Consider the following 25,840-nt stretch of genomic DNA (forward strand, 5'->3'; position numbering starts at 1 on the left):
TTCTGAGTGTGAAGTTCTTTTTGTTGGATTTGGTGGCTGTTGCTCACACCTTCACGCAGGGTGGTAGGCAGTTCTAGGTAGCTGGGGGTCTCTGGGGACCTTTCTGCTTTGTCTGTGAGTCCCCACAGTCTTTCCCTAGGACGATGCTCACATCTGAAATGCACACTTCAGCTGCTGTGGATTCCTGCCATAAAGAAGAACCCACTAGAATAAAAGCAAATCACATTGTGTAATTTTTTTTTTTTTTTTTTAAAGGCAGTCTCACTCTGTTGCCCAGACTGGAGTGCAGTGGCATGATTTTGGCTCACTGCAACCTCTGCCTCCCAGGTTGAAGTGATTCTCCTGCCTCAGCCTCCCGAGTACCTGGGACTACAGGCGACTGCCACCATGCCCTGCTAATTTTTGTATTTTTAGTAGAGATGGGGTTTCACCATATTGCCCAGGCTGGTCTTGAACTCCTGATCTTGTGATCTGCCCGCTTCAGCCTCCCAAAGTGCTGGGATTACAGGTGTGAGCCACCACACCTGGCCACATTGTGTTAAGGCAGAAAATGAGCTTTGTAAACCAGTGAACAGAATTATTTCTGCTCCCTCAAGGTGCACACATGTAACCTCAGCCTTAAGTATGTTCCTTTGATTCCTCTTAACAGTGGTGAAGCCAAGGGGATAGTTTTTTCAGCCAGCAGTGGGGTTGCAGGTTGACTCACAGAACTTTGCTTTGAGCCCTAACTGGACAGATCATTTTCTGAGTCTTAATTTTTCCTTTTCCATTTCTAAAGTGAGGCCAGTAATACCTGCCTTATAGGGCTGTTGCAAGGATGGAATGAGATGTATTGATAGCAGTAAACTGTAAAATACATAGTTTATATAATAAACTGTAAAATAAATAAAAAATATAAAACACTGGATATGAAGGCCATCTAAGGGTTTCATGAGCAAGACATAAGTTGCGGTTTTGCATTGTTTTTGGTTAAATATAAAGACCAGGGTTATCATAGAACTGCCAAGCAGAAAGAAATGCAGCATGTAACAGTGGTGTGGAGATCACTGGCTGACAGGTGGTGGTCTTCATATAGGCTGAGGGACAAGCTAGATGCATGTGAACTGGTAGCTCAGGTTGGAAGGCAGGATTTGGGGATGTGAGTCTCCAGGCCAGGGTGAAGAGAAGTGGCTGGGAAGGCGGCCAGGCTCAGCTCTGAGGAGGTGGAGAGCTGCAAGCAGAGGGTGGGACCAGGTCTCTTTTTTCAACCCAGTCTTGAAGGATGGGGGCAAAGTCAACTAGACTTGACTTAGAGCTAGTTCTGCTGGTTTGATCATCTTTATTGGGGCCTTCAGGCTCCTAGAAGGCTACTGTGATAGACTGACTAGTGTTCTGTAAATGGTTTTTATTAAAAAAATCACATACCCTTTTTGATAAAACATACTTGTTTATACACTTCAAATATATTGTGGGTATTACATGATACATTCACAAATAAGAATTTTAAAAGACTGAGATAAAAAATTTAAAGTAGGCCGGGCGCGGTGGCTCACGCCTGTAATCCCAGCACTTTGCGGAGGTCAAGGCAGGCAGATCACGAGGTCAGGAGTTTGAGACCAGCCTGGCCAACATAGTGAAACCCCACCTCTGCTAAAAATACAAATAATTAGCTGGGCATTGTGACAGGTGCCTGTAATCCCAGCTACTCGGGAGGCTGAGGCAGGAGAAATGCTTGAACCTGGGAGACAGAGGTTGCAGTGAGCCAAGACTGTGCCACTGCACTCCAGCCTGGGCAACAGAGCAAGACTCTGTCTTAAAAAAAAAAAAAAAAATTAAAGTAAATGAGAGTTGTAAAGATTTCATCCTGCACTTCAATGGCTATCTGATGATTGCCTTAGACAGCTGGGAGCATCCTGTGGAGGGCATTGTGTCCTCAGGGATCTCTGGGGACCAGCCTCAGCACCTCACTTCTTCCAGCCACAGAGGCAGAACAGTGAGGGAATAGAATAGCAGTGCTCAGTTGGAACCATCCCTCGTGGAGCCTCCCAACTGGCCTGTTGAGGTCCCTGCTCTGCCAGCCCCTGCTGCTGCGCTGCACATGCTGACTGTGTCCAGAGCTTGGAGGGCCCTGGCCCCAACAATATGTAATGCCTGCACATGTGGCTTGGCTGCAGCACCTTGAGAAGACTTAAGTATTCTAGTGACACTGGCTGACCAGGGCATTGACAGACTTACCTTAGTATTTGAATCAGTTCTGAGGCAATATCTAGTGTGAAGAGAAAAATCAACTGTTTTTCCCAAACCAGTCAATCTTTCCAGTAATTAACATACCAAAAAGCCTCATGTTAAGTGAGAGCTGCAACGTGTGGTTATAAAGAAATAAGACTAATGTTTATGACATATATAGGTCTGTAAAACACAGACATATGTTATTTTATGGCTGCTATTATGCCAGTAGTGATAACAGTAACATTAGCTAGTAGAGATTAAGGTAAGCCGTTCCACGCATACTATCTCATTTAATCTTCGCAACAACCCTGTGAATGTGGGAAATACTAATCTATTCAACTGTTACTTGAGTGCCCATATGTTGGCGCTGTGAGGATACAGTGTACAAGAAGACAGACAAAGGTCCTGTGCTCACTTGAGCAGCTCACAGTGTAGTGGGGAGCCAGGCATGCCCCCCACCAGGGACCCGACATAGTGGAATCATAAAGAGGGGTGAGTAAGCAAGGTCCCATGTTAGAGCTGTAGGATGGGATGAGGTCATCAAGAAATGCTTCTGGAGGGGACAGATGGGCTGAGACAGAAACTGGGGCATGGAGGGCAGGGTGGCAGCCTTTGGAAAGAAAAGGTCCGTGCTTCTGGGCAGTCTGTGGGTTGTGTTGTTTTCTGTCCTATTAAGTGGCTCTTTACGTGGACTCATTTTCTCCCCAGGTAGATCAAAAGCTTCTGGAGGGCATGTTCTGTGTCTCTTTCCTTCATGTCTTTCACTACTCCTAGCACAAAATAGTTTCCAGTAAATGTTAGTTGACATGAATTGGTACTCAAATGGATGGTTAAAAGATGTGTAGTGTTTAAGATACCATATCTTCCTTGTAATGTTTTTTTTAGGTTCAAGCAACAAACATTTATTGACGCTATGATATTAGAAAGTTAAGACAAACTTTAGCCCCTTTGCTCTTTAAGGAGCTCAGAATCTGAACATAGAACAGCTAGCAGAGCAGGTTGAACAAGCAAGTACACCATGTCGGGGTTCCCCAACTCCCCCATTTGTGGAGCTCATTGGGTCAGGCTTCCCAGGAAGCACATGCTGCACGGCTTGGGGTGGCCAGGCATGCGGATGGCAGACGGGGTGTGTGCAGAGGCTTGTGAGTGGGGCTGCAGAGAAACAAGCTAGTGGAGAGGAGATTGGCTGGCTTGTGTTTCTCTACTGTTGTCATGTAGAAACGCTGGATTTGGGCAAGTGATTGACAGGGCATGAGCCTCTGTCCTGACACCCTGCCTCTGTCCTCAGGTAATATTTGTTGAGAGTTCAAGGGCATAATATCTCAGAGCCCAGCAGTGCCACGTGGCTCTGCTGCGGAGTCCCTCTGGTGAACTGCTCTTTCATCTAGCCTCTCTTGTAGAGGAGTGCAGACACAACGTCGTTAATAGCAACTCCTCTCTTGTAGAGGAGTGCAGACACAACGTCGTTAATAGCAACACATTTTTACAAGATTTACCTTTTCAAACCCCACCCCCTAGAAACCGTAGCTTCTTTAATGTCCTGCTGGCTGTGTGAAAAACAGGAATTTATGTAACAAGCCCTGCACAGCAAACCTTTTCCTGTTCGGAAAAAATTTTAATTGTTGGCAAAGTTAGGAGACAGCTCTGTTACTCAAAGAGCGACCTGAAATGTCCTCTTAGAAAAATATGTAATACGATGTTTTGATAAGTAAGAGACCACTGTGGCTTTTTTTTTTAAAGTCTAAATTAGTATATGTCCCACCTGAGTTAGTGAACGCTTCTTGACTATTTTAAAGATTTCCTTATTATGTCCATCCTGTAGTCTTTTTAAATATGACCCCCAGCTGCGCTTGCCAGTGATCTGACAGGCTTATCATGAATGTTAGAGAACTTCACCTACTCTCCCCAAGTCAGTGCAACAACCAGGAAGCTTCTATCTGGGAAGATCTTTCTTCCCCCTTTATCATTAACTAAATGTGACAGGGACAGGAGTCAAGCTTCCTCTCCTCCGGAGATTTCATCGGAGCTTATCTGTGTGTCTATTGTGTTCAAAGAACAAAACTGTCATGATGGAATATTGTGCAAATGCCTGGACTTCCAGCGTATAGAAAACGTCAGGGTCAGAGTGCAGGGCTGCATTCCAGCGCTACCCCAGGGGCAGGCCTGCTGATATTAAGGAGGAATTAAGAACTCGGTTCTGCTGGGATTGGTGAGTATAGCAGACAAGGCTATGGCTCTGTGAGAGCATGCATGTGTGTGTGTAGCGCCTTCCCATAGGAATTTGGGAATCTTAGGGGAATGAAATAGGATGGGAGGGAAATGTACTCCCTGGCCTCTTTTAGGGATTCTTGTACCGACTTTAAGCCCCTGGCCCTCCTCACAGCATGTCTCAAGGTGAGGGTAGACCTTGGGTGCGGAGGAAGGCGGGGAGTCTTGGGAACAGGAGACAGTCACTGCCATGCAGTCACACACCTGCTCCGCTCCAGCTGGGAATCTGGGGCTCTGGTGGTGTCTTCCCCACCTCACACTCACTGTATGCTCTGGCAGGAGGGCTTGTCGTGTAGCTGCTGTGTTGAAATCTTTAGGTGGAATGCAGTACAGAGGTCAGAGGGCGTTTTGGAATGTGGATTTCTCAGCCGTGACTGCCGGGCCTTGCCTTGACTTTTGCATCTCCCTTTAGAAAGTGAGGCCCCTCCATTTTCTCTCTTCTACCACCTTTTAATGAGAGAAGACTTCTCTCTCAGTTCGTGTTGGAGCCAGGCCTCATCCTGCTGTGCAGAGGCTCTGCTCAGGCGCAGTGGTTGGCACTCGGGCCTGGGCGGCCCATGTCAATGGCATGAGGATGTGGGCGCTGTGGCTGCACCCCTGGGTGACCACAAATCCAGCCAGAGCCTTTTTGTGGTTGAGGAGAGGGCCTGCAGAGATGCAGGGGGCATGGTCAGCTGAGTCTTGCATCCATTTGGCAGATGAGGCCAAGAAAGCTGGGGGACTGTGCACATTCCAGGGTCTTAGGACACCCAGAATCCCACTCCTGGCCTTGGGAGCAGACCTCTGAGGAAACAGGCTGCTGAATGAACAAGTTGCAGTGGCTGTGTGCCCTGTACTGTGCTGGGAGCCAGAAGCTGTAAGACAAGGCCCTCCCCCTGGGGAGCTCTCACAGCGTTTCCCTCGTCTCCTTTTCCACGTGTCCCATGGACTCTCCTGAACACCGTCTTACCGTGTGTTGTAGAGGAGGTAAGTCAAACCGTGACTTTCTCATCTGCAGCCTGGCTCTGGTGTTTCTGCTGAAACTTGGAGAGACCACCTCTGGCCTCTTTCACCATATATTTGCAGTTGTGGGTTTGTATCTGTACTACTTCTAAGCTCCTATACATGCCACACTGAATAGGAATAGGGAAGCAGGACTTTGGGGGCTCAGGATACCACTATTCTAAGTTGGGGTCTAATATTCCCTTCATGGTGACTGCTTACATGCCAGGCACCACTGAGCATTTTTATGTATCTCATTTAATACATGTAACAACCTTGATAAGGGTCTATAATTTATCCCTGCTTTACAGGTGAGGAAACTTAAGACACATTAGGGGCTAGGCAGCTTCCCAAGGTCACCTAGGTAAGTAAGTAGCAGAGCCACCCAAATACTCAAAAGAAAAATGGTTGGTTTTTCTTCCCTAGTTGACCTACAGATGATAAACGTGGCATGATTAGTCATGAAGCTGCGCTAGCTTGAGTGTTAGAGCTCTTTGCATTCTTTGTCATTTCTTCCCATCCCAGGTTGTCTGTTTGGACAGTGTAGCCTCTGGCTACGTGGAGGTGTGTCATGGAGTTAGTTGGTGCATCCTACTCATACTACTGGTTGTTGGTAGAACTGGAGGGTAGGGGCACTACTTGAAATAAAACAAAAATTTCTTCTGGCAGATCAGCTTTCTCAAATACAAAAGCAATGACTGTTTTCCTTATATTCACTTGTATTTGCTTAATGGGCTTTAAAAGTATGAATGAATCCAAGTCTTACTAATTTGGGGGCCTTTAATTCTTGATCAGCTCCATATTCTTTTTTTTTTTTTTTTTTTGCGACAGAGTGTTTAACTCTTGTCACCCGGGCTGAAGTGATCTCAGCTCACTGCAGTCTCCTTCTCCTGCCTCAGCCTTCCAAGTAGCTGGGATTACCGGTGACTGCCACTACACCCTACTAATTTTTGTATTTTTAGTAGAGATGGAGTTCACCATGTTGGCTAGGCTGGTTCGAACTCCTGACCTCAGGTGGTACGCCTGCCTTGGCCTCCCACAGTGCTGGGATTACAGGTGTGAACCACCATGCCTGGCCTATATTCTCTATATTCTTTCTTTTTTGTTTCTATGAGCATGTGGGCCCAGTAATATAAAATTTCTTTATGTAAAGGGCACATGTTCAAACTGAAGAGAATTGGCAGTAGTTTTAAGGATAGTAGAATGGAAGGGGTTTTTGATAGCACTTTGATACAGAGTACTATTGTAGCTAAGCAAAATTTAAGCGGTTATTAAAACCAGTTCCTGTGATTTTTCCATAAAAATAGCTGTATAAAAGAAGGTATTTAAATACTCTTTATTAAATTTTATCCCTTCATTAAATTAAAATACAGATTTTTTTTTTTTTTTTTTTTTGAGACCCAGTCTCGCTCTGGCGCCCAGGCTGGAGTGCAGTGGCATGATCTCGGTTCACTGCAAGCTCCACCTCCCAGGTTCACGTCATTCCCCTGCCTCAGCCTCCCGAGTAGCTGGGACTACAGGCGTGTGCCACCACGCCCGGCTAATTTTTTGTATTTTTAGTGGAGACGGGGTTTCACTGTTTTAGCCAGGATGTTCTTGATCTCCTGACCTCGTGATCCGCCCGCCTGGGCCTCCCAAAGTGCTAGGATTACAGGCGTAAGCCACCGTGCCCAGCCACAGATACTGTTTTTAAGATAAGATACTATTTATTCCTATGCTATTTGAGATCTTTTGTAGTGACTTCAGAGCCATTAGGACTGTTCAGATGAAAATCTGTACCACACACTCTTAAGATTTTTTACTTGTTTTCCATGTAATACATGTAGAATAGTAAGTTTTGCAAGCAGAGAAGTATTGTACTTCTAATAAGATGTTTTGCCTTACAGAATTCAATTCGTCATAATCTGTCCCTACACAGCAAGTTCATTCGTGTGCAGAATGAAGGAACTGGAAAAAGTTCTTGGTGGATGCTCAATCCAGAGGGCGGCAAGAGCGGGAAATCTCCCAGGAGAAGAGCCGCATCCATGGACAACAATAGTAAATTTGCTAAGAGCCGAAGCCGAGCTGCCAAGAAGAAAGCATCCCTCCAGTCTGGCCAGGAGGGTGCTGGGGACAGCCCTGGATCACAGTTTTCCAAATGGCCTGCAAGCCCTGGCTCTCATAGCAACGACGACTTTGATAACTGGAGTACATTTCGCCCTCGAACTAGCTCAAATGCTAGTACTATTAGTGGGAGACTCTCACCCATTATGACCGAACAGGATGATCTTGGAGAAGGGGATGTGCATTCTATGGTGTACCCGCCATCTGCCGCAAAGATGGCCTCTACTTTACCCAGTCTGTCTGAGATAAGCAATCCCGAAAACATGGAAAATCTTTTGGATAATCTCAACCTTCTCTCCTCACCAACATCATTAACTGTTTCGACCCAGTCCTCACCTGGCACCATGATGCAGCAGACACCATGCTACTCGTTTGCGCCACCAAACACCAGTTTGAATTCACCCAGCCCAAACTACCAAAAATATACATATGGCCAATCCAGCATGAACCCTTTACCCCAGATGCCTATGCAAACACTTCAGGACAGTAAGTCAAGTTACGGAGGGATGAGTCAGTATAACTGTGCACCTGGACTCTTGAAGGAGTTGCTGACTTCTGACTCTCCTCCCCACAATGACATTATGACACCAGTTGATCCTGGGGTAGCTCAACCCAACAGCCGGGTTCTGGGCCAGAACGTCATGATGGGCCCTAATTCGGTCATGTCAACCTATGGCAGCCAGGCATCTCATAACAAAATGATGAATCCCAGCTCCCATACCCACCCTGGACACGCTCAGCAGACATCTGCAGTTAACGGGCGTGCCCTGTCCCACACGGTAAGCACCATGCCCCACACCTCGGGAATGAACCGCCTGACCCAAGTGAAGACACCTGTACAAGTGCCTCTGCCCCACCCCATGCAGATGAGTGCCCTGGCGGGCTACTCCTCCGTGAGCAGCTGCAATGGCTATGGCAGAATGGGCCTTCTCCACCAGGAGAAGCTCCCAAGTGACTTGGATGGCATGTTCATTGAGCGCTTAGACTGTGACATGGAATCCATCATTCGGAACGACCTCATGGATGGAGATACATTGGATTTTAACTTTGACAATGTGTTGCCCAACCAAAGCTTCCCGCACAGTGTCAAGACGACGACACATAGCTGGGTGTCAGGCTGAGGATTAGTGAGCAGGTAAGTTCACCCCAATATCAAAAGACCTTTTGAAAAATAGAACTTAAAAGGGAGGAACACAGTAACTTGCCATGGTTAGCACATCTTTGATGTCAACTGACTGCCCCTTGCAGAGAGGGATCTTTTATCATTCATTCTCTGTCCTTTTTGCAGCTTATCAATTTTCCTTCCTAGCTTCAACAGAAGGAAGCTTCCTTTAACTGCTTTAAAGATTTCTTTTTGACAGTTTGATGGCTGCATCTTTTTAGTAGCTCTTCAATAAATGAATACATTTGATATAAATCAAATGCTGAAGGGTTTTTTGTAAAGTAGAATTTTCCCCATTGAATGATTTTAGAGCTGTTTGAGAAAGCTCTAGCTTTTTGCCCCTAAGTATGTCTGCCACTCTGAACATGTTAAGTTGAATTGATTTTAATTTGGCTATATTTTCATTTTGTGTGTATGTGTGTGTGTGTGTATGTGTTTTTTCCTAGGTTACACTTAAAAGTACTTCAGATTGTCTGACAGCAGGAACTGAGAGAAGCAGTCCAAAGATGTCCTTCACCAACTCCCTTTTAGTTTTCTTGGTTTAAAAAACAAAACAAAACAAAACAAAAAAAACGGAAAAAAAAAAAAAAAAAACGAAAAAAACCTTCCTTTTTTCCTTTCGTCAGACTTGGCAGCAAAGACATTTTTCCTGTACAGGATGTTTGCCCAATGTGTGCAGGTTATGTGCTGCTGTAGATAAGGACCGTGCCATTGGAAATTTCATTACAATGAAGTGCCAAACTCACTACACCATATAATTGCAGAAAAGATTTTCAGATCCTGGTGTGCTTTCACGTTTTGTATATAAGCAGTAGATACAGATTGTATTTGTGTGTGTTTTTGTTTTTGTTTTTGTTTTTGTTTTTTAAATATCCATTTGGTCCAAGGAAAGTTTATACTCTTTTTGTAATACTGTGATGGGTCTCATGTCTTGATAAGTTAAACTTTGGTTTGTACTACCTGTTTTCTGCGGAACTGACGGATCACAAAGAACTGAATCTCCATTCTGCACCTCCATTGAACAGCTTTGGACCTGTTCATGTTGCCACAGAATTCACATGAGAACCAAGTAGCCTGTTATCAATCTGCTAAATTAATGGACTTGTTAAACTTTTGGAAAAAAAGGTTAAATGCCAGCTTTGTACAGGTCTTTTCTATTTTTTTTTTTTTGTTTATTTTGTTATTTGCAAATTTGTACAAACATTCAAATGGTTCTAATTTCCAGATAAATGATTTTTGACGTTATTGGTGGGACTTAAGAACATTTTTGGAATAGATATTGAACTGTAATAATGTTTTCTTAAAACTAGAGTCTACTTTGTTACATAGTCGGCTTGTAAATTTTGTGGAACCACAGGTATTTGGGGCAGCATTCATAATTTTCATTTTGTATTCTAACTGGATTAGTACTAATTTTATACGTGCTTAACTGGTTTGTACACTTTGGGATGCTACTTAGTGATGTTTCTGACTAATCTTAAATCATTGTAATTAGTACTTGCATACTCAACGTTTCAGGCCCTATTTGGGCAGGAAAGTGATGTATAGTTATGGACACTTTGCGTTTCATATTTAGGATAACTTAATATGTTTTTATGTATGTATTTTAAAGAAATTTCATCTGCTTCTACTGAACTATGCGCACTGCATAGCAACAAGTGTTCTCTAGAGACCTCTGTAGTCCTGGGAGGCCTCATAATGTTTGCAGATCAGAAAAGGGAGATCTGCATCTAAAGCAATGGTCCTTTGTCAAACAAGGGATTTTGATCCACTTTACCATTTTGAGTTGAGCTTTAGCAAAAGTTTCCCCTCGTAATTCTTTGCTCTTATTTCAGTCCAGGTGGAGGTTGGTTTTGTAGTTCTGCCTTGAGGAATTATGTCAACACTCACACTTCTTCCCATTCTCCCTTCTGCTGCAGATTAGGTTACTTAGCACACTGTGGAAGTTCAAGTGGAATGAGGGAATTTAAAAATGGGACTTGTGTGGTTTGTAGAGTTTGTGTTCATAAGTTCAGATGGGTAGCAAATGGAATAGAACTTACTTAAAAATTGGGGAGATTTATTTGAAAACTTCCAGCTGTAAGTTGTGCATTGAGATTATGTTAAAAGCCTTGGCTTAAGAACTCAAAAATGTCTTTAGCCTGTAGCAACCTAAACTGTAATTTCTATCATTATGGTTTTATTACTTCCCAATTACCTGTAACTGACAGACCAAATTAATTGGCTTTGTGTCCTATTCAGTCCATCAGTATTTTCAAGTCATGTGGAAAGCCCAAAGTCATCACAATGAAGAGAACAGGTGCAGAGCACTGTTCCTCTTGCGTTCTTGAGAAGGATCTAATTTTTCTGTATATAGTCCACATCACACTTGCTTTGTCTTGTATGTTAATTGCATCTTCTTTGGCTTAGTAGTTCCTAAATGTTTAACAAGAACACAAGTGTTCCTGATCAGATTACCTACAGTAAGCCAGCTCGATTGTAAGCTTCCCACTGTGATCTTTTTTTTGAAGATTCATTGAACAACCACCACTCTAACCATCCTCATTTTGGGGCACTCCAAGACATAGCTGGGTTTAGAAACCCGAGTTCCTCTAAGCACAGCCTCCCGGGTGTGTAATTGAACTTGGTGCCAAAGTACTTGTGTACTCATTTCTATTACTACGTACTGTCACTTTCCTCCCATGCCATTACTGCACCATAATACAAGGAACCTCAGAGCCCCCATTTGTTCATTGAAGAGACAACTACACTTAAAATCACTGTTAAAATCTTACTTCATAGAGTAGCTCTTAGGAAAATGTTTCTTCCTCCTGAGTCTGGGTAATCACACCTCCCCCAAGCCGCCATTGTGTGTTAAAATCCTGACATGAATCCTGGGTAGCTCTCTGACAACAGTGAGGTCCAGGGAAAAGCATCTGGTCTGTCTGGAAAGCAAACATTATGTGGCCTCTGGTAGTTTTTTTTCCTGTAAGAATACTGACTTTCTGGAGTAATGAGTATATATCAGTTATTGTACATGATTGCTTTGTGAAATGTGCAAATGATATCACCTATGCAGCCTTGTTTGATTTATTTTCTCTGGTTTGTACTGTTATTAAAAGCATATTGTATTATAGAGCTATTCAGATATTTTAAATATAAAGATGTATTGTTTCCGTAATATAGACGTATGGAATATATTTAGGTAATAGATGTATTACTTGGAAAGTTCTGCTTTGACAAACTGACAAAGTCTAAATTAATGAGCAAATGTATCCCAGTGAGAAGTAAATCAATGGAACATCCCAAGAAGAGGATAAGGACACTTAAAATGGAAATCATTCTCCAACGATATACAAATTGGACTTGTTCAACTGCTGGATATATGCTACCAATTAACCCCAGCCCCAACTTAAAATTCTTACATTCAAGCTCTTAAGAGTTCTTAATTTATAACTAATTTTAAAAGAGAAGTTTCTTTTCTGGTTTTAGTTTGGGAATAATCATTCATTTTAAAAAAAAAGCATTGTGGTTTATGCGAACAGACCAGCCTGGCATTACAGTTGGCCTCTCCTTGAGGTGGGCACAGCCTGGCACCTCAGGGATGGCAATGTAAGTCCCATCAGGATGTAGTCATGCCTCCTGCATTTTGCTACCCGAGTTTAGTAACAGTGCAGATTCCACGTTCCTGTTCTCCGATACTCTCTGAGAAGTGCCTGATGATGTTGATGTACTTACAGACACAAGAACAATCTTTGCTATAATTGTATAAAGCCATAAATGTACATAAATTATGTTTAAATGGCTGGGTGTCTTTCTTTGCTAATTATGCAGAATAAGCTCTTTATTAGGAAATTTTTTGTGCAGCTATTAAATACTTGAGTTAAGTCTTGTCAGCCACAGTGTTATGGTTGGTTCAAATCTGGTATTTCCTTTGGAGAAAAGGGGAACAGCCCCTCTGGGACCAAACCGTAGTCCCCTGAGATGGGGAACAAGTACAATCCCTGATAACAATCCTGGAATACTTCATCTTTGGAATGTCTGAAACTACATCAATTTCAGTAATTACTAGACATATTAAGTCTTATGTTAGAACAGACTCTGCTAAAGGTAAAAATACCTTGAGGGCAAGTTAGGAGGGTCTGGCTAGGAGGTCACAGAGCAGATATGGTAGGTGGAGTGCCTGAACCCCATGGCTAAGGTCATAAGTGCTCCTCCAGTCTCTACTGCACACCTTGCTGAAGAGGGAGGATCAGCCCTCCTTTAAGTAGCTGTAGATGGGAAGTTTATGTTTGCCTTTTTCAGAAGATGTCTGAGGAATGAGCCAGGATTAGATTAAGATGGTTAAGATGCATTTTAAAATCATTGTGAAGCCTACTTTCTCTTAATTTCTGAGTTTCTGACCGGACAAGTGAACGAGCTGGAGAAGCAAGGAAGAAGATTATTCTTTTTATCTGTGTAGACACTGAGGGTCCATCCCGCTTTCAGAGTATTTTAAAATTTACCCACATGTGGAAGTGGAAACCCTTTCTTTAAAAGACACGATAGCCAGAAGCCCAATGTATAGAAGAGATGAAAGCACCTACCCCCATCCCCTGGGGCTCATGCACAGTTCGGTGTGAATACTGCAGATCTAGTCCAAATTAGGAAAAAGCCCTTGATTATACCCCAGAACTCTGACCAGCTAGCCTTCATAACTCTGCACATATATACAAAACTGCACATCCAGTGTCATTACTTGAGGCCAGTTTCCAAGTTTTACATCAATTGATAACATATAGCAGGAAGGTTTCCCTGGGAGGCCTCCCAGGAGGAGCTCGGTGTTAGCCTTTGTAGCCTGACGGGCTTCCTTCCTTGGACAGTTATCTAGGCCCTTGATGTGACCAGAGCCGACGGTAGAATCAGGCTGTGTACCTAGGCTTGTTTCTTGACCTGTGAATCGGCCACACTGGAAGACCTTTGCCTTGGCTATTGTTTCTCCGTGTTTCCGGTGACCTATAACAAGGACACTGCGCTGGTTGGTGGGGTTAGGTAAGGTAGGTGGAGGGCTGTTCCACTGGATATACCATGCTTAACAGTGGCAGTCTCTGAAGCAGACGTCATCACGTACACATCAAACCCTGTATCATCTGGTGGTGCTCATTCTGGGCCCAGGTGTATGAAGGTCAATTCCTGGTAGGCTTCCTTATTACAGTTTGTTGTTGTGGTGTAAAAGTTGCTTTGGTGAGAAATAGTTTAACACTTAAATCACACCAGTTACATTTATTGAGAAAATTATTGGGAAAAAGTGGATTGGGGTACAAGTCCACTTGTCAAATCATAGACTCTGGGGTGTCTTTTAGTTTAAGTAACTAGAAAAAATGGAATTTCTGGTGGACTGGAAAGGGAGGTAGCTGTATGCAGGGATAAAGGAGAACAAGAAGTAGTCCTCGGTGGTGGTGGGTAATACATCAGGAAACCAGACGTGAAGCGGAGCCGTAGGCCTTGGGAGGAAGCTACGGAGTGTCGCGGGGGCATCCGAAAGCTAAAGAGAGTTTTTGAAGCCAATAGGGAGAAGGGACTTTTTTTTTTTTTTTTTTTTGAGACGGAGTCTCGCTGTGTCGCCCAGGCTGGAGTGCAGTGGCCGGATCTCAGCTCACTGCAAGCTCTGCCTCCCGGGTTTTTACGCCATTCTCCTGCCTCAGCCTCCCGAGTAGCCGGGACTACAGGCGCCCGCCACCTCGCCCGGCTAGTTTTTTTTTGTATTTTTTAGTAGAGACGGGGTTTCACCGTGTTAGCCAGGATGGTCTCGAACTCCTGACCTCGTGATCCGCCCGTCTCGGCCTCCCAAAGTGCTGGGATTACAGGCTTGAGCCACCGCGCCCGGCCGAGAAGGGACTTTCTGTGCAAGTGCGTGGCTTTGGTGATGTGGCTGTGGGAGGAGGGAACTCTGTACTGAGAAGGCATTCACCTGTTAGAAGAAGCAAAGTAAAAAACGGTTGGGGCCCGCTTTTCCTGCTTGACTGGTGGCAGGACACTTCCACCCCCAGGCCTCGGCACCCATATTTCCACGGACTCCAAGGCTGAAGGAAATTTGTTGCCGTTAGTACCTTTCTCATGTCGTATCTCCCCAAAGTGACTCTCTTGTTTTCTTGGAAGCCACTGGTGGAAAGTAGAGATTTACATCCTTCAGGAAGAAGGTCGCTTGTTATTTGTCCTTTACATATTAACTTCTGTGAGCTTAAATCCCCGAACAAGCAACTTTGAGAAAGAATTCCTACAAAAACACATTGCAGGTGGCAGCATAGGAGCCCTGCTGGGTTCTTGCAGTTGCTAGAGTTTCTGCAAACATACTTGACTTGTAAAGTACTAAAATTGCTGCCCAAGTCGGATGACCTTAGATGAGATAGCTGCCTAGAATAAGGCTCACATTTTAAACCAGATTTTTCTCTCGTGATGAATTGGGATAGAGAGATATCCATTTGCACTTTAGCACTTGGTCCCAGAATAAGCCAGAGATGCCCACTTCTTAGTCTATGCTGGTGTCAGGGACACTTGGAGTGTGTGCCGAGTGGGAAGTTCTGATGCTTGGGCAGCAATTTCCCCACAGGGAAAATGAGGATACCTTCTGTTACCTGCCTCACAGGTTTGATAGGAGATTAGAGGGATGAGGTAATGTCTGCGAATGGTTTCCTGTGTCAGGGAGAAAGCCTGCACAGCTGAGTGGTGTCATCTTAGGTAATAGTAGCCCTTGGGATGTTTCCGTAGTGGGGCTTCTGACAGCGTCTCCCTGCAGGATAAGTGAGAACTATTTGGTACATCCCCAATGTTTTTCTGGTTTTTGTTTGTTTGTTTTGTTTTGTTTTGAGACAAAGTCTCACTCTGTCATCCAGGCTGGAATGCAGTGGTGTAGTCTCCACTCACTGCAACCTCCACCTCCCGGGTTCGGTTGATTGTCCTGCTCCAGCCTCCCAAGTAGCTGGGACTACAGGTGTGCACCACCACACCCGGCTAATTTTTGTATTAGCGATAGTGATGATGTTTCACCATGTTGGCCAGGCTGGTCTCCAACTCCTGGCCTTGTGATCTACCTGCCTTAGCCTCCCAAAGTGCTGGGATTACAGGCGTGAGCCACCGTGCCCAGCCCCCAGTGTTTTTCTGCATTCCTATTTGCTGTGTTTCATTTCTTAAGCAGGAGAGTGTAGACAGTTTACAGGCCCATTTCCAAGAGTGAGTGGGCCTGTTTTTCTTCAGCAACTCTAAAGTATTATCAGTAGTAAAACTGTAAACCTGTATCTACCCAATAAAAACTAGTATTGATATTTATTCCCCAAGAAGTTCCCCAACATGAACCCGTACTAAGAGAATTTACAGGCATTTAAGCTTTCTTGACCTCGACCTCATCTGAGTCTAGAATACACTCTGTGGGACTCCATCTGTAAGATAGGAGAGAGGAGAAGAGAGGAGAGGAAAAGCCTGAGGTCGATGGGGCCACAGTGGTGTGTGTTGGAGCCCAGTCACCTGGTCCAGAAAAATGAATGGTTAAACTTGCAGAAGTTTTGTGAGCCAATTTTAAACACCTTCATTATCAACAAGTCAGATAAACTATTATATTTAAAAACAAAGATAGTAAGTCCTCAAAACTCCTCATTTTGTAATGATCGTATTTATGTTAGTCTTGTCCACCATTGAGGTTGTTGGCTGCAACTGTGTTGCATGGTGAGGATGCTGTGTAATGGTGTGCTCCCATAACTGATCCCAGGTGTGGCTTGGCTCACTGCTTGAAAGCTAGATTCGAGAGACAAGGGTTGGTGGGAGGAAAAGCAGGATTAATTGGAGAACCAGCAAACCAAGAAGATGAGAAACTAGCCTTCTAAGGTACCATCTTAAGACAGTACAAATTTTAGGCTCTTTTTATGTTAAGGACAGAAGGAAGAGGAGGGGATTGAGATCAAGAGGTAACAGATAACCACCGACATCTGGGTGCCAACAAGGGTTCAGGAACTTCTTTGTCCTTGGTCAGGTCACAGTGCTCCTATAAATCTTTAACAAAAACATAGTTGTTTACATATTTCTCCTGTAATCCCAGAGTTAGTTTTTAAAACTACATGATTGCTGTTTTTGCATATTAATAGTACTCTAAAATTTTCCTTGCCTATGTGCAGAAATGGGTAAGGGCCACTTAAACCAAAATGGAGTGAGTTATGTTAGCTCTTTTGCTATTTCACTGTTAACACTGCTACTGTGCTGACATGAAGCAGAGTTTCAGCTTCACTAATATAATTTGGGTGAGAGTGAGAAATAGTTTAACAGTTAAATCACATCAGTTTATTGAGAAAGTAAATCTGAGGAAAAAAATGGTTTGGGATACAAGTCCGTTCATCAAGTCCTGGTTGGATTGCCACCATATATGTTGGCTATGGATAAAAGTACACCAAAAAAATCAATCAGAGAATTCTGTGAGAATCAGTTGACCTAATATAATTTACAGTAGAGAGTATCGTATATTTTATTATTTGTAAATTGTTACTCATCTTTTGTATCAGGAAATTCTTCATTTATGTACGTATATACAGGCACACACTATTTCCCCACAGAGCAGGTTGTTAAACATTGGCCAACACACCACCGACTGGGTGTATGAAGGCATTAAAGGACTAATGATTTTGGTGCCAGAATAACAGGCAGAATGGAAGTAAGGGAAAGATAGAATAGGAGGTTGAGGAAGGGTCTGGGGTGAGGTCATGGCAGCAGGTATCTTAGAAGCTGTGAAGTCCAGGGCCCTAGAGGAGAAGAGGTTAGGGGATGGATGATAGGGCCTCAAGATTGAATGTAGCATGCAAATTAGATTTCAGAGCTAACCAAGGGACTTGGGGTGGAGAGGAGTCACATTTAGTGCCAGTGCCTTTAATATGGGGGAGAAATGCGGAGCCAGTAGCCACTAGATGTCAGTGACTGGGAAGGGCACACACACAGCAGGTTAGGCTGATGCCGTAAGCATGGACCCAGCTTTTAATATGAGTGTGCAAGAGAAAGATTCTGGAGTTGGAAAAGGAATGCAAAGAATGCCAGTTCTGCTTTTTAGAGTCATTTTTGATGGGAGGAATTACACCTGCATACTGGGGTTACTGTGGAAATTAAATAACCCGAGTTAACCAAGCCTTTATGGTAGTGATTGGCATATAGAAAGGGCTCACAAAATAAGAGCAATCAAATGTTCTGGTTTGCTTAGGAAAAGGTGGTGTCCCAGCACAGTTATGGTAAGTTCTTCTTGTTAGTGAAAGTGTTCAGGTTTGGGTGATTAATTATATGTTCACCCTATCAACAAATCACTGCTTTTTAATTACTTCCTGAAACGCTCACCTCACAGTAGACATACCAAGAGCACCCAGTGGGTGAGAGGACTCAGAGGCCCCCTGGAAGAATCTGTCACAGGCTGGAGGGTTATTCTTCTAAAGGAATGTTAGCCTGGTGTCTCAGCATAAACTTGAATCTATGACACATACTACCATCCGAATGTTTGTGTACCTCCACCGCCCCATTCAAATGTTGCAAATGTGGAAATCCTGACCCCTGTGGTGACAATGTTAGGAGGTGGGGCCTTTGGGAGGTAATTCGGTCATGAGAGTGGAGCCCTCATGAATGGGATTAGTGCCCTCACAAAAGAAACCCGAAAGAGGTACCTGTCTCTAGTTACCTCTTCCTAGAAAGTGCCATCTGTGAACCAGGAAAGGGAGGGGCCTTGGTCTAGGATTTCCCAGCCTCCAAAACAGGGAAATAAATTTCTGTTGTTTCTAAGCCACTTGGATTATGGTATTTTATTATAGCAGCCTGAAGGTACTCAGAGAGCATGCAAGGACCTTCCCAACCAACCTTTGCCTTCGCATCTCCACTATATGCACCAGTCACACTCCATTCCCTTTTATGCTTCCGGCCTTTTTGCATGCTGGAAGGTGTGTTTATCCAGAATGTCTGTTTATCTGGAATGTCTTGCTCCTCCCTTCCTTACCAAAGTCCAGCTCAAAGCCTTCCCCTATCATTAAAGTCCACCCCACCCCCTAGTATCAGAGCCGTTACACAGGTGAACTGGAACCATTTAAGACTCCTTTCCCAAATACAGCCTTGTGGCTGTGTTTAGCCCTGGCTAAATACTAACAATCTCCCGAGGCAGCCATGTAGCCATCCTAACAAGAAGTTTGGAGCCAGGCCTGCCTGACTTTGGGTCATCAACAGCCTCCCACTGAGCCCGAAGCAACTGGCCAGTGCAGTTGACCACTGGACACAGCCAAAGACATTCTTCTTTGGTGAGCCAGCCCACATCTGCCAACATTCCACCAAATTAAAAGCAGACCAAGAACCCCCAAGTCTTTTGACAAGTCTGGAGCTGCTATTACTTCAACCGAGGCAAGTACAAAGGCAAGAGAGAAAGGTGTGGGCAATGATGAAATGTCTAAAAGGGATCCATTGGCCTGCCCTCCAGCCATCTCCAGGGCTGCAGAATCCTTTCTTTACATGGAGGTTTTTCTCTGGGCTCCAGGGACAGAGGCAGCCCTTTCACTTAGTTCCTACTTCCGAAATTACCATTAACAAGACTGAAATGCCAGTTTATCTGCTTTCCCCCAGAAAGGGTGGCATGTTCATAGGCAGAGCTAGGATGTGCTCGTCTTGGGACAGTTATAGTCTCTGAGGTTGTTTGTTTTTTAACAAGACAACTGGCCACCCTTAATTAAATAGATATGTGATTTGTTTTCATGCCACCTCACCTGAGAAGGACATTGCAGTGTTATTTGTAGTTTTTGCCTCGGTTGTGTGATGGGCGTGTCTCCATCTCTCCCCAGCCTAATGGGATTGGATAAAATATGTGGATTTCGTGTTCTGACTTAAAAAAAAAATTAATTTGAAGTCCTTGAAATATTCAAATATTTTTGAAATATTTTGGAATTAAATATTATTTTGAAAGGAAATTAATTCTCCTTTGCAAGACAGAAAAGTTTTTCCTGTTTTATTTCCCCACTCCTACCAAAACAATGTCTTGGTGAAAAGGAGGACCTCCTGAGGTCAAGCAATTCTGTTTAGAAATAATTGGGAAGTTGTGAGAAAACATACCCTGAATTGGTTGGGCACAGTGGCTCACGCCTGTAGTCCCAGCAATTTGGGAGGCAGAGGCGGGTGAATCACTTGAGGTCAGGAGTTCCAGACCAGCCTGGTCAACACGGCAAAACCCCGTCTCTACCAAAAATACGAAAATTAGCCAGGCATGGTTAATTGCACGCCTGTAATCCTAGCTACTCGGGAGGCTGAGGCAGGAGAATTGCTTGAACTCGGGAGGCGGAGGTTGCAGTGAGCTGAGATCGTACCACTGCACTCCAGCCTGGGCAACAGAGCGAGACTCCATCTCAAAACAAAAACAAAAACAAAACCTCTCCACAAAAAAACCTGAATAGAAAACTTCATGTGTACTTGTAAATGCATCTTCTGAGACTCAAAAGTTCTAAGAGTCCTATGAGCTATATTTTAAGTCAATATTATCTGTAAGTTTCTAGTTCCCCTCTGACTCCATTTTTCTGTCTTCAATAATTGTTGTTCCATTAAAAACGTGGCTATAATTTTCAAAACCCTGGATAGGGCTGGCTGGAAGCATTTAACAGCTGTATGGAATCTCATCTAACCATCATGTGCCTTTTTTTGGAAACAACAATCTGAGCAATTGTCCTTGTCTTTTGTAAGAAAATCACATGATTAAAAAAATAGATGACTAGCAATACTGTTGTCACTTGGTTACTGGCAGGAGTAGAAGAGAGGGAGGAAGACATAGGAAAAATGCTTTCTTGGATCCCTCAGCCACACCAATCTGCAAACCTTTCTGGAGTAAATAATTTCCTTTGTCATTTCTGGATAACTAAAAAAAGACTTTGGAATGTTTCCAGGCCTGGGCATTCTATCATGTAATACTTCCAGCGTTTGAGTTACCTTTCCTTACGCAAAGAGTTGGCTCAGATCTCAGCCATGTTCCCCGCTGCTGGATGTGAGTGTTGGGGAGACTGCTATGAATTGAATGAATGAAAATTCAGTGTTTGTTATGGACAATAATGGCCCCTCTGGGATTAGAAGACATGTGAATCAGCTCCCAAAGGTGCTGCTTTGACCTTAGTAAGCATTCTGAAGCCAAGCTGCTCTTTGCCTCAAATGTGTCATCCAGAAAGAGAGCTGCAGGCTTACGCCTGACAGGGAGGTGCCTGTCACCTTGTAGGCTATAGAGAATAGAGGCCCCATGTAGGAAACGTTTGGAAGCAGCAAGGCTGGACATTGACCAGCATAAAGCAAGTGTTGGAATTGGTTGTTTCTATGCAAAATAAGCTGATTTGTTTTTTTTCCAGGGCACTTCTAAGACTTGTAGGAAAAAAACTATGATTAAGAAAAGTGTATGGATTATTAGGAAAGGCTTTTTATTCAAAAGGTTTTGTGATTTTAATAGCGCTTTGCATTTATAATACCTTCCATCCAAGGATACCAACCACTTCTGCCAACGCTAATTCCTCAGCCTCCCTTTGAATTAAAAAGAGTAGAGCAAAAACCCATTCGCTGGGGACCATGGAGAAGTGAAAAATGAGTCCCCCGGGCGGGGGGCAGTTTAGTTACCCAAGACCCTGAGGGAACCCTGAGTTTAGTTACCCAAGACCCTGAAGTTGTAAGGGAACTTCAGAGATGAGACTTTCTCCAATGTGAGCTACTAACCGTTGGCAACAGAATTACTTGGGAAGATTGGTAAAAAATGCAAATTCCAGAACCTCTGAGAAACAGAAACAGGATCTTGGATGGGGGTTGTGATGGTGGAGAAATCTGTATTTTAATTATTCCGGGTGATTTTTACGAACACTGAAATTTGAGGACTGCTCTTAGACTACAGAAACGCTGTAACATTTTCTGTCATTCATTCATTCATTCATTCATTCAATAGTTACATTTACCTACTGAGTATCCACTGCGTAGCAGGCCCTATGCAAGATGCTAGAGACATCCTGTGTGGTGACTGGGACAGACGCGCTGTCTTTCCTCGTGAGGCTTGCAGTCTCCTGCTGCTCTTCAGTGTGTAGTGTGGGTTAGCAGAAAGATGTCATGAAGTAGTCTGTAAAAATAGGCTCTTTGGATCAAATAAATACTGGGCTGATAGCAGGCCATGAAACTGAAAATTCCATCATTCATCAGAGGCTTTTCCCTCCCTAACCTACTGTGGGTGCCGCATAAGTGAGTTGGACAGCCTGGTCTCCTGCTCTGGGAGCTTGCGCATCTGGGCCTGGTTTGGCCTCTCCTCTGGTCTTGCCAGCACAAGGATCAATCCCTGAATAACACTGTGGAGTGGCATTGAAACCGTTTGAGCCAAAAGGCAGATCTGGAAACCGGCTTATTTGATCTGGGGGGACCACATGGCTGAGCTAAATGCATCCAGGTCTGAGGAAAATAACAACCCAGCCCCCGCAGAGGGTCTGTTTTCCATTGGAAATGGGCCTCTCTTTTCTTAAAGCTGTGAAACAGAAGCAGCTCCTCTTACAAGATCTTTGAGGTAGCATAAGCTAGACCCAGTTGTTGGTGCTGGGATGAATTTCCCATACTCCAGGCTGGGTGGACACCACCTTGCTTCAGGCTAGCTCCAGGGCAAAGGCAGCTCCAGGGCAACTTCCAAACCCCTGGCGAGGGAGCAGCGGCCAAGGTCGGAGCCGCCTGGGGCAGGGCCAGACACTCCATGATGATAACACTTTGACACTTCATTTGGGTGGTGTCCTCAGGCCGAGCTCTGTTCCATGCCACAAATGCTGAGGAACATTTGAAGGAGGATGCCTGGATTTTTTTCTATGCTGTTTGTAAAGTGTCCCCCAAAGTGGACATAAATCAATCTCTGTTGCAAAAAGAATCAAGGATCATATCCAATACAACCTGGCCTTTCCTGATGCCTCAGGGGCGTCATTAGGAACATCTGTGATGGCGCAGAGTTGGTGTTCAGCCATGTCCTCAGGGCTGTGGAGGTCGGTCCTGTTTTTGGACTCTGTCCTACCCGCTTCCCTTCCCTTCTCTCTCTCCTCTCTCCCCACCCTTCCCTCCCTTACTCCCTTCCTTCCTCTCTTCCTCCCTCAATCCTTCCAACCCCCTACTTATTCTTTATCATGGAAAATTGGAAACATAAAAAAAGTAGAGAGAAATAAAAATATAATAAACCCCCATGAGTTCTCCTTTTTTTTCTTTTTCTTTTTCTTTTTTTTTTTTTTTTTTGAGACAGAGTTTTGCTCTTGTTGCCGAGGCTGGAGTGCAGTGGTGCGATCTTGGCTCACTTCAACCTCTGCCTCCCGGGTTCCAGCGATTCTCCTGCCTCAGCCTCCCAAGTAGCTGGGATTACATGCATGTGCCACCACGCCCGACTAATTTTTTGTATTTTTAGTAGAGATGGGGTTTCTCCATGTTGGTCAGGCTGGTCTCGAACTCTTGACCTCAGGTGATCCACCTGCCTCGGCCTCCCAAAGTGTTGGGAGTTCTCCTTACTCGGGTTGAATAATTATCAGCTCATGACTAAACTTGCTTCGTACACAGTCAAGTGTTGCTTAACAACAGGGATGTGTTCTGAGAAATGTATGGTTGAGCAAATCTGTTGTTATGTGGACATCAGAGAGTGCCCTTGGACAAATCTAGATGGTTTAGCCTGCTACACACCTGGACTATAATGGTATGGCCTGTGGCTCCTAGGCTGCACATCTGTACAGCGTATTACTGTACTGAATGCTGTAGGCAACTATAGCACAGTGGTATTTGTTTATCTAAACATATCTAAACACAGCATAGAAAAGGTACAGTAAAAATATGGTATAAAAGACAAAAATGGTACACCTCTGTAGGGCACTTAACACGCATGGAACTTGCAGGGCCGGCAGTGGCTCTGGTGAGTGAGTGAGTGAGTGAGTGAGTATGTGGTGAGTGAATATGAAGGCCTAGGACATTACTGTGCACTTCTGGAGACTCGACAGATGCTGTGCACTTAGGCTACACTATATTTATACCATATGCTTTCCATCTTCAATAATAAGTTAACCTTAGCTTACTGTCCCTTTATTAACTTTAAATTTTTTTGGCTTTTTGACTCTTGTAACAACACTTAACACATACATTGTGTAGCTGTCTAAAATATTCTTTGTATCCTTATTCTATAAGGATTTTTCTATTTTTAAATGTTTTAAATTTTTACCTTTTTTTTTTTTTTTTTTGGGTAGAGACAGGTTCTCACTATATTACCCAAGTTGGTCTTGAACTCCTGGCCTCAAACAATCCTCCTGTCTTGGCCTCCCAAGGTGTTGGGATTACAAGTGTGAGCCCCTGTACCTGGCCTATATTTTTACTTTTTAAATGTTTTTGTTAAAAACTAAGACACAAACACACACATTAGCCTAGGCCTTCACAGGGTCAGGATCATCAATATCACTGTCTTCCACCTCCACATCTTGTCCCACTGAAGAAGGGTCTTCAGGAGCAATAACATCCATGGAGCTGTCATCTCTTATGATAACAAGGCCTTCTTCTGGATACCTCCTGCAGGACCTGCCTGAGGCTAACAGTTAATATTAAAAAAAAAAAAAATATATATATATATATATATATATATATATGTAGAAGGAGTACACTCTAAAATAACCGTAAAAAATAGTAACATGGTCATTTATTATCATTATCAAGGATTATGTATTGTACATAATTGTATGTGCTGTACTTTTGAATGACTGGCAGTGTGGTAGGTTGGTTCATACAAGCATCACCACAAACACACAAGTATGCATTGCTCTAGCACAGTAGGACAGCTACCATGTTACCAGGTGATAGACAATGTTCAGCTCTATTATCTTATAAGATCACTGTCATGTGTGGTCCATTTCTGACCAAAACGTTATGCGGTATGTGACTGTATCCTCATCCTCAATAATCCTTGGTTATTATTCTAGAATTTCAAATAAATGGAATCATATCATTTACTATATACATGTTTTTGCTCCTGGCTTCTTTCACTTGAGTATTATTTTTGAAATTCATTCATGTTGTTGCTTGTATTGGTAATTTGGTCCCTTTTATTTATTTTTATTATTATTGTTTTGAGATGAAGTCTCATTCTGTCGTCCAGGTTGGGTACAATGGTGCGAACTCAGCTCACTGCAAGCTCCACCCTTCGGGTTCAAGCGATTCTCCTGCCTCAGCCCCCCAAGTACATGGGATTACAGGCATGCACCACCACACCCAGCTATTTTCTCATTTTTTAGTACAGACGGGGTTTCACTATGTTGGCCAGGCTGGTCTCAAACTCCTGACCTCAAGTGATCCACTCGCCTCAGCCTCCCAAAGTGCTGGGATTACAGGTGTGAGCCACCATGCCCAGCCAGGTCCTTTTTATTTTTAAGTAGTATTGGCAATGTGTAGATATACCAGTTGGTTTATCCATTCTTCTGTTGATAGACATCTGGGCTATTTCCAGTTTTTGACTATTATGGATAAAAGTGCTATATACATTCTTGTACAAAGTTTTTTTGTGGGCATATATTTTCATTTCTCTTGAGTGGGATATTTAGGAGTGTAATTGCAGGATCATAGGTACATTCAACTTTTTAAGAAAATGCCAAATGGTTTTCCAAAGTGACTGTACCAGTTTACACTCCCACCAGCAATGCATGAGAGCTCTGATTGTTCATGTCCTCTCCGAAATCTGGTATTTTTCATCTTTTTCATTTTAGCTATTTTAGTGTTCGTAGTGGTGTCTCATTATGATTTTAACTTGCATTTCCCTGATGATTATGATGGTGAATGCTTTTTCATGTGCTTATTGACCATTTGTATGTCTTGTGAAGTGTCTATTCAAGTATTTTATCCATGTTTAAATTGGGTTGTCTTTTTATTATTTTATTATTTTTTGTCTTTTTATTGAGTTGTAGGAGGTCTGTATATATTCTGCATATAAGCTATAGGAATCTATGTGTATATAAGGATGTAATATCTTTGTATATGATATAGATTAGATATAATAGATATTCAGACACAGGTGTTGCGTGTATTTTCTCCCAATGTTACCTATTTTCTTGAGTGCCTTTTGATGAACAATTTTAAATTTTGATGAAGTTCAATATATTACTTTTTTCT

General features: G+C 43.4%; 1 protein-coding gene across 1 annotated transcript in view; it reads left to right on the plus strand.

The window, feature by feature from the left end:
- LOC105491751 (forkhead box O1) overlaps window positions 1-11,864 on the plus strand; it is a 111,446-nt gene extending 99,582 nt beyond the window's left edge. The window contains exons 2-3 of the mRNA XM_011758417.3: window positions 7,344-8,695; window positions 9,169-11,864. Coding sequence (XP_011756719.1) covers window positions 7,344-8,681 — 1,338 coding nt within the window. The 3' untranslated portion in view covers window positions 8,682-8,695; window positions 9,169-11,864. The remainder of the gene's footprint in view (window positions 1-7,343; window positions 8,696-9,168) is intronic.
- Window positions 11,865-25,840: the final 13,976 nt, after the last annotated feature.

This window comes from Macaca nemestrina, chromosome 16 (genome assembly GCF_043159975.1).
Source record: "Macaca nemestrina isolate mMacNem1 chromosome 16, mMacNem.hap1, whole genome shotgun sequence".
Lineage (NCBI taxonomy): Eukaryota > Metazoa > Chordata > Mammalia > Primates > Cercopithecidae > Macaca > Macaca nemestrina.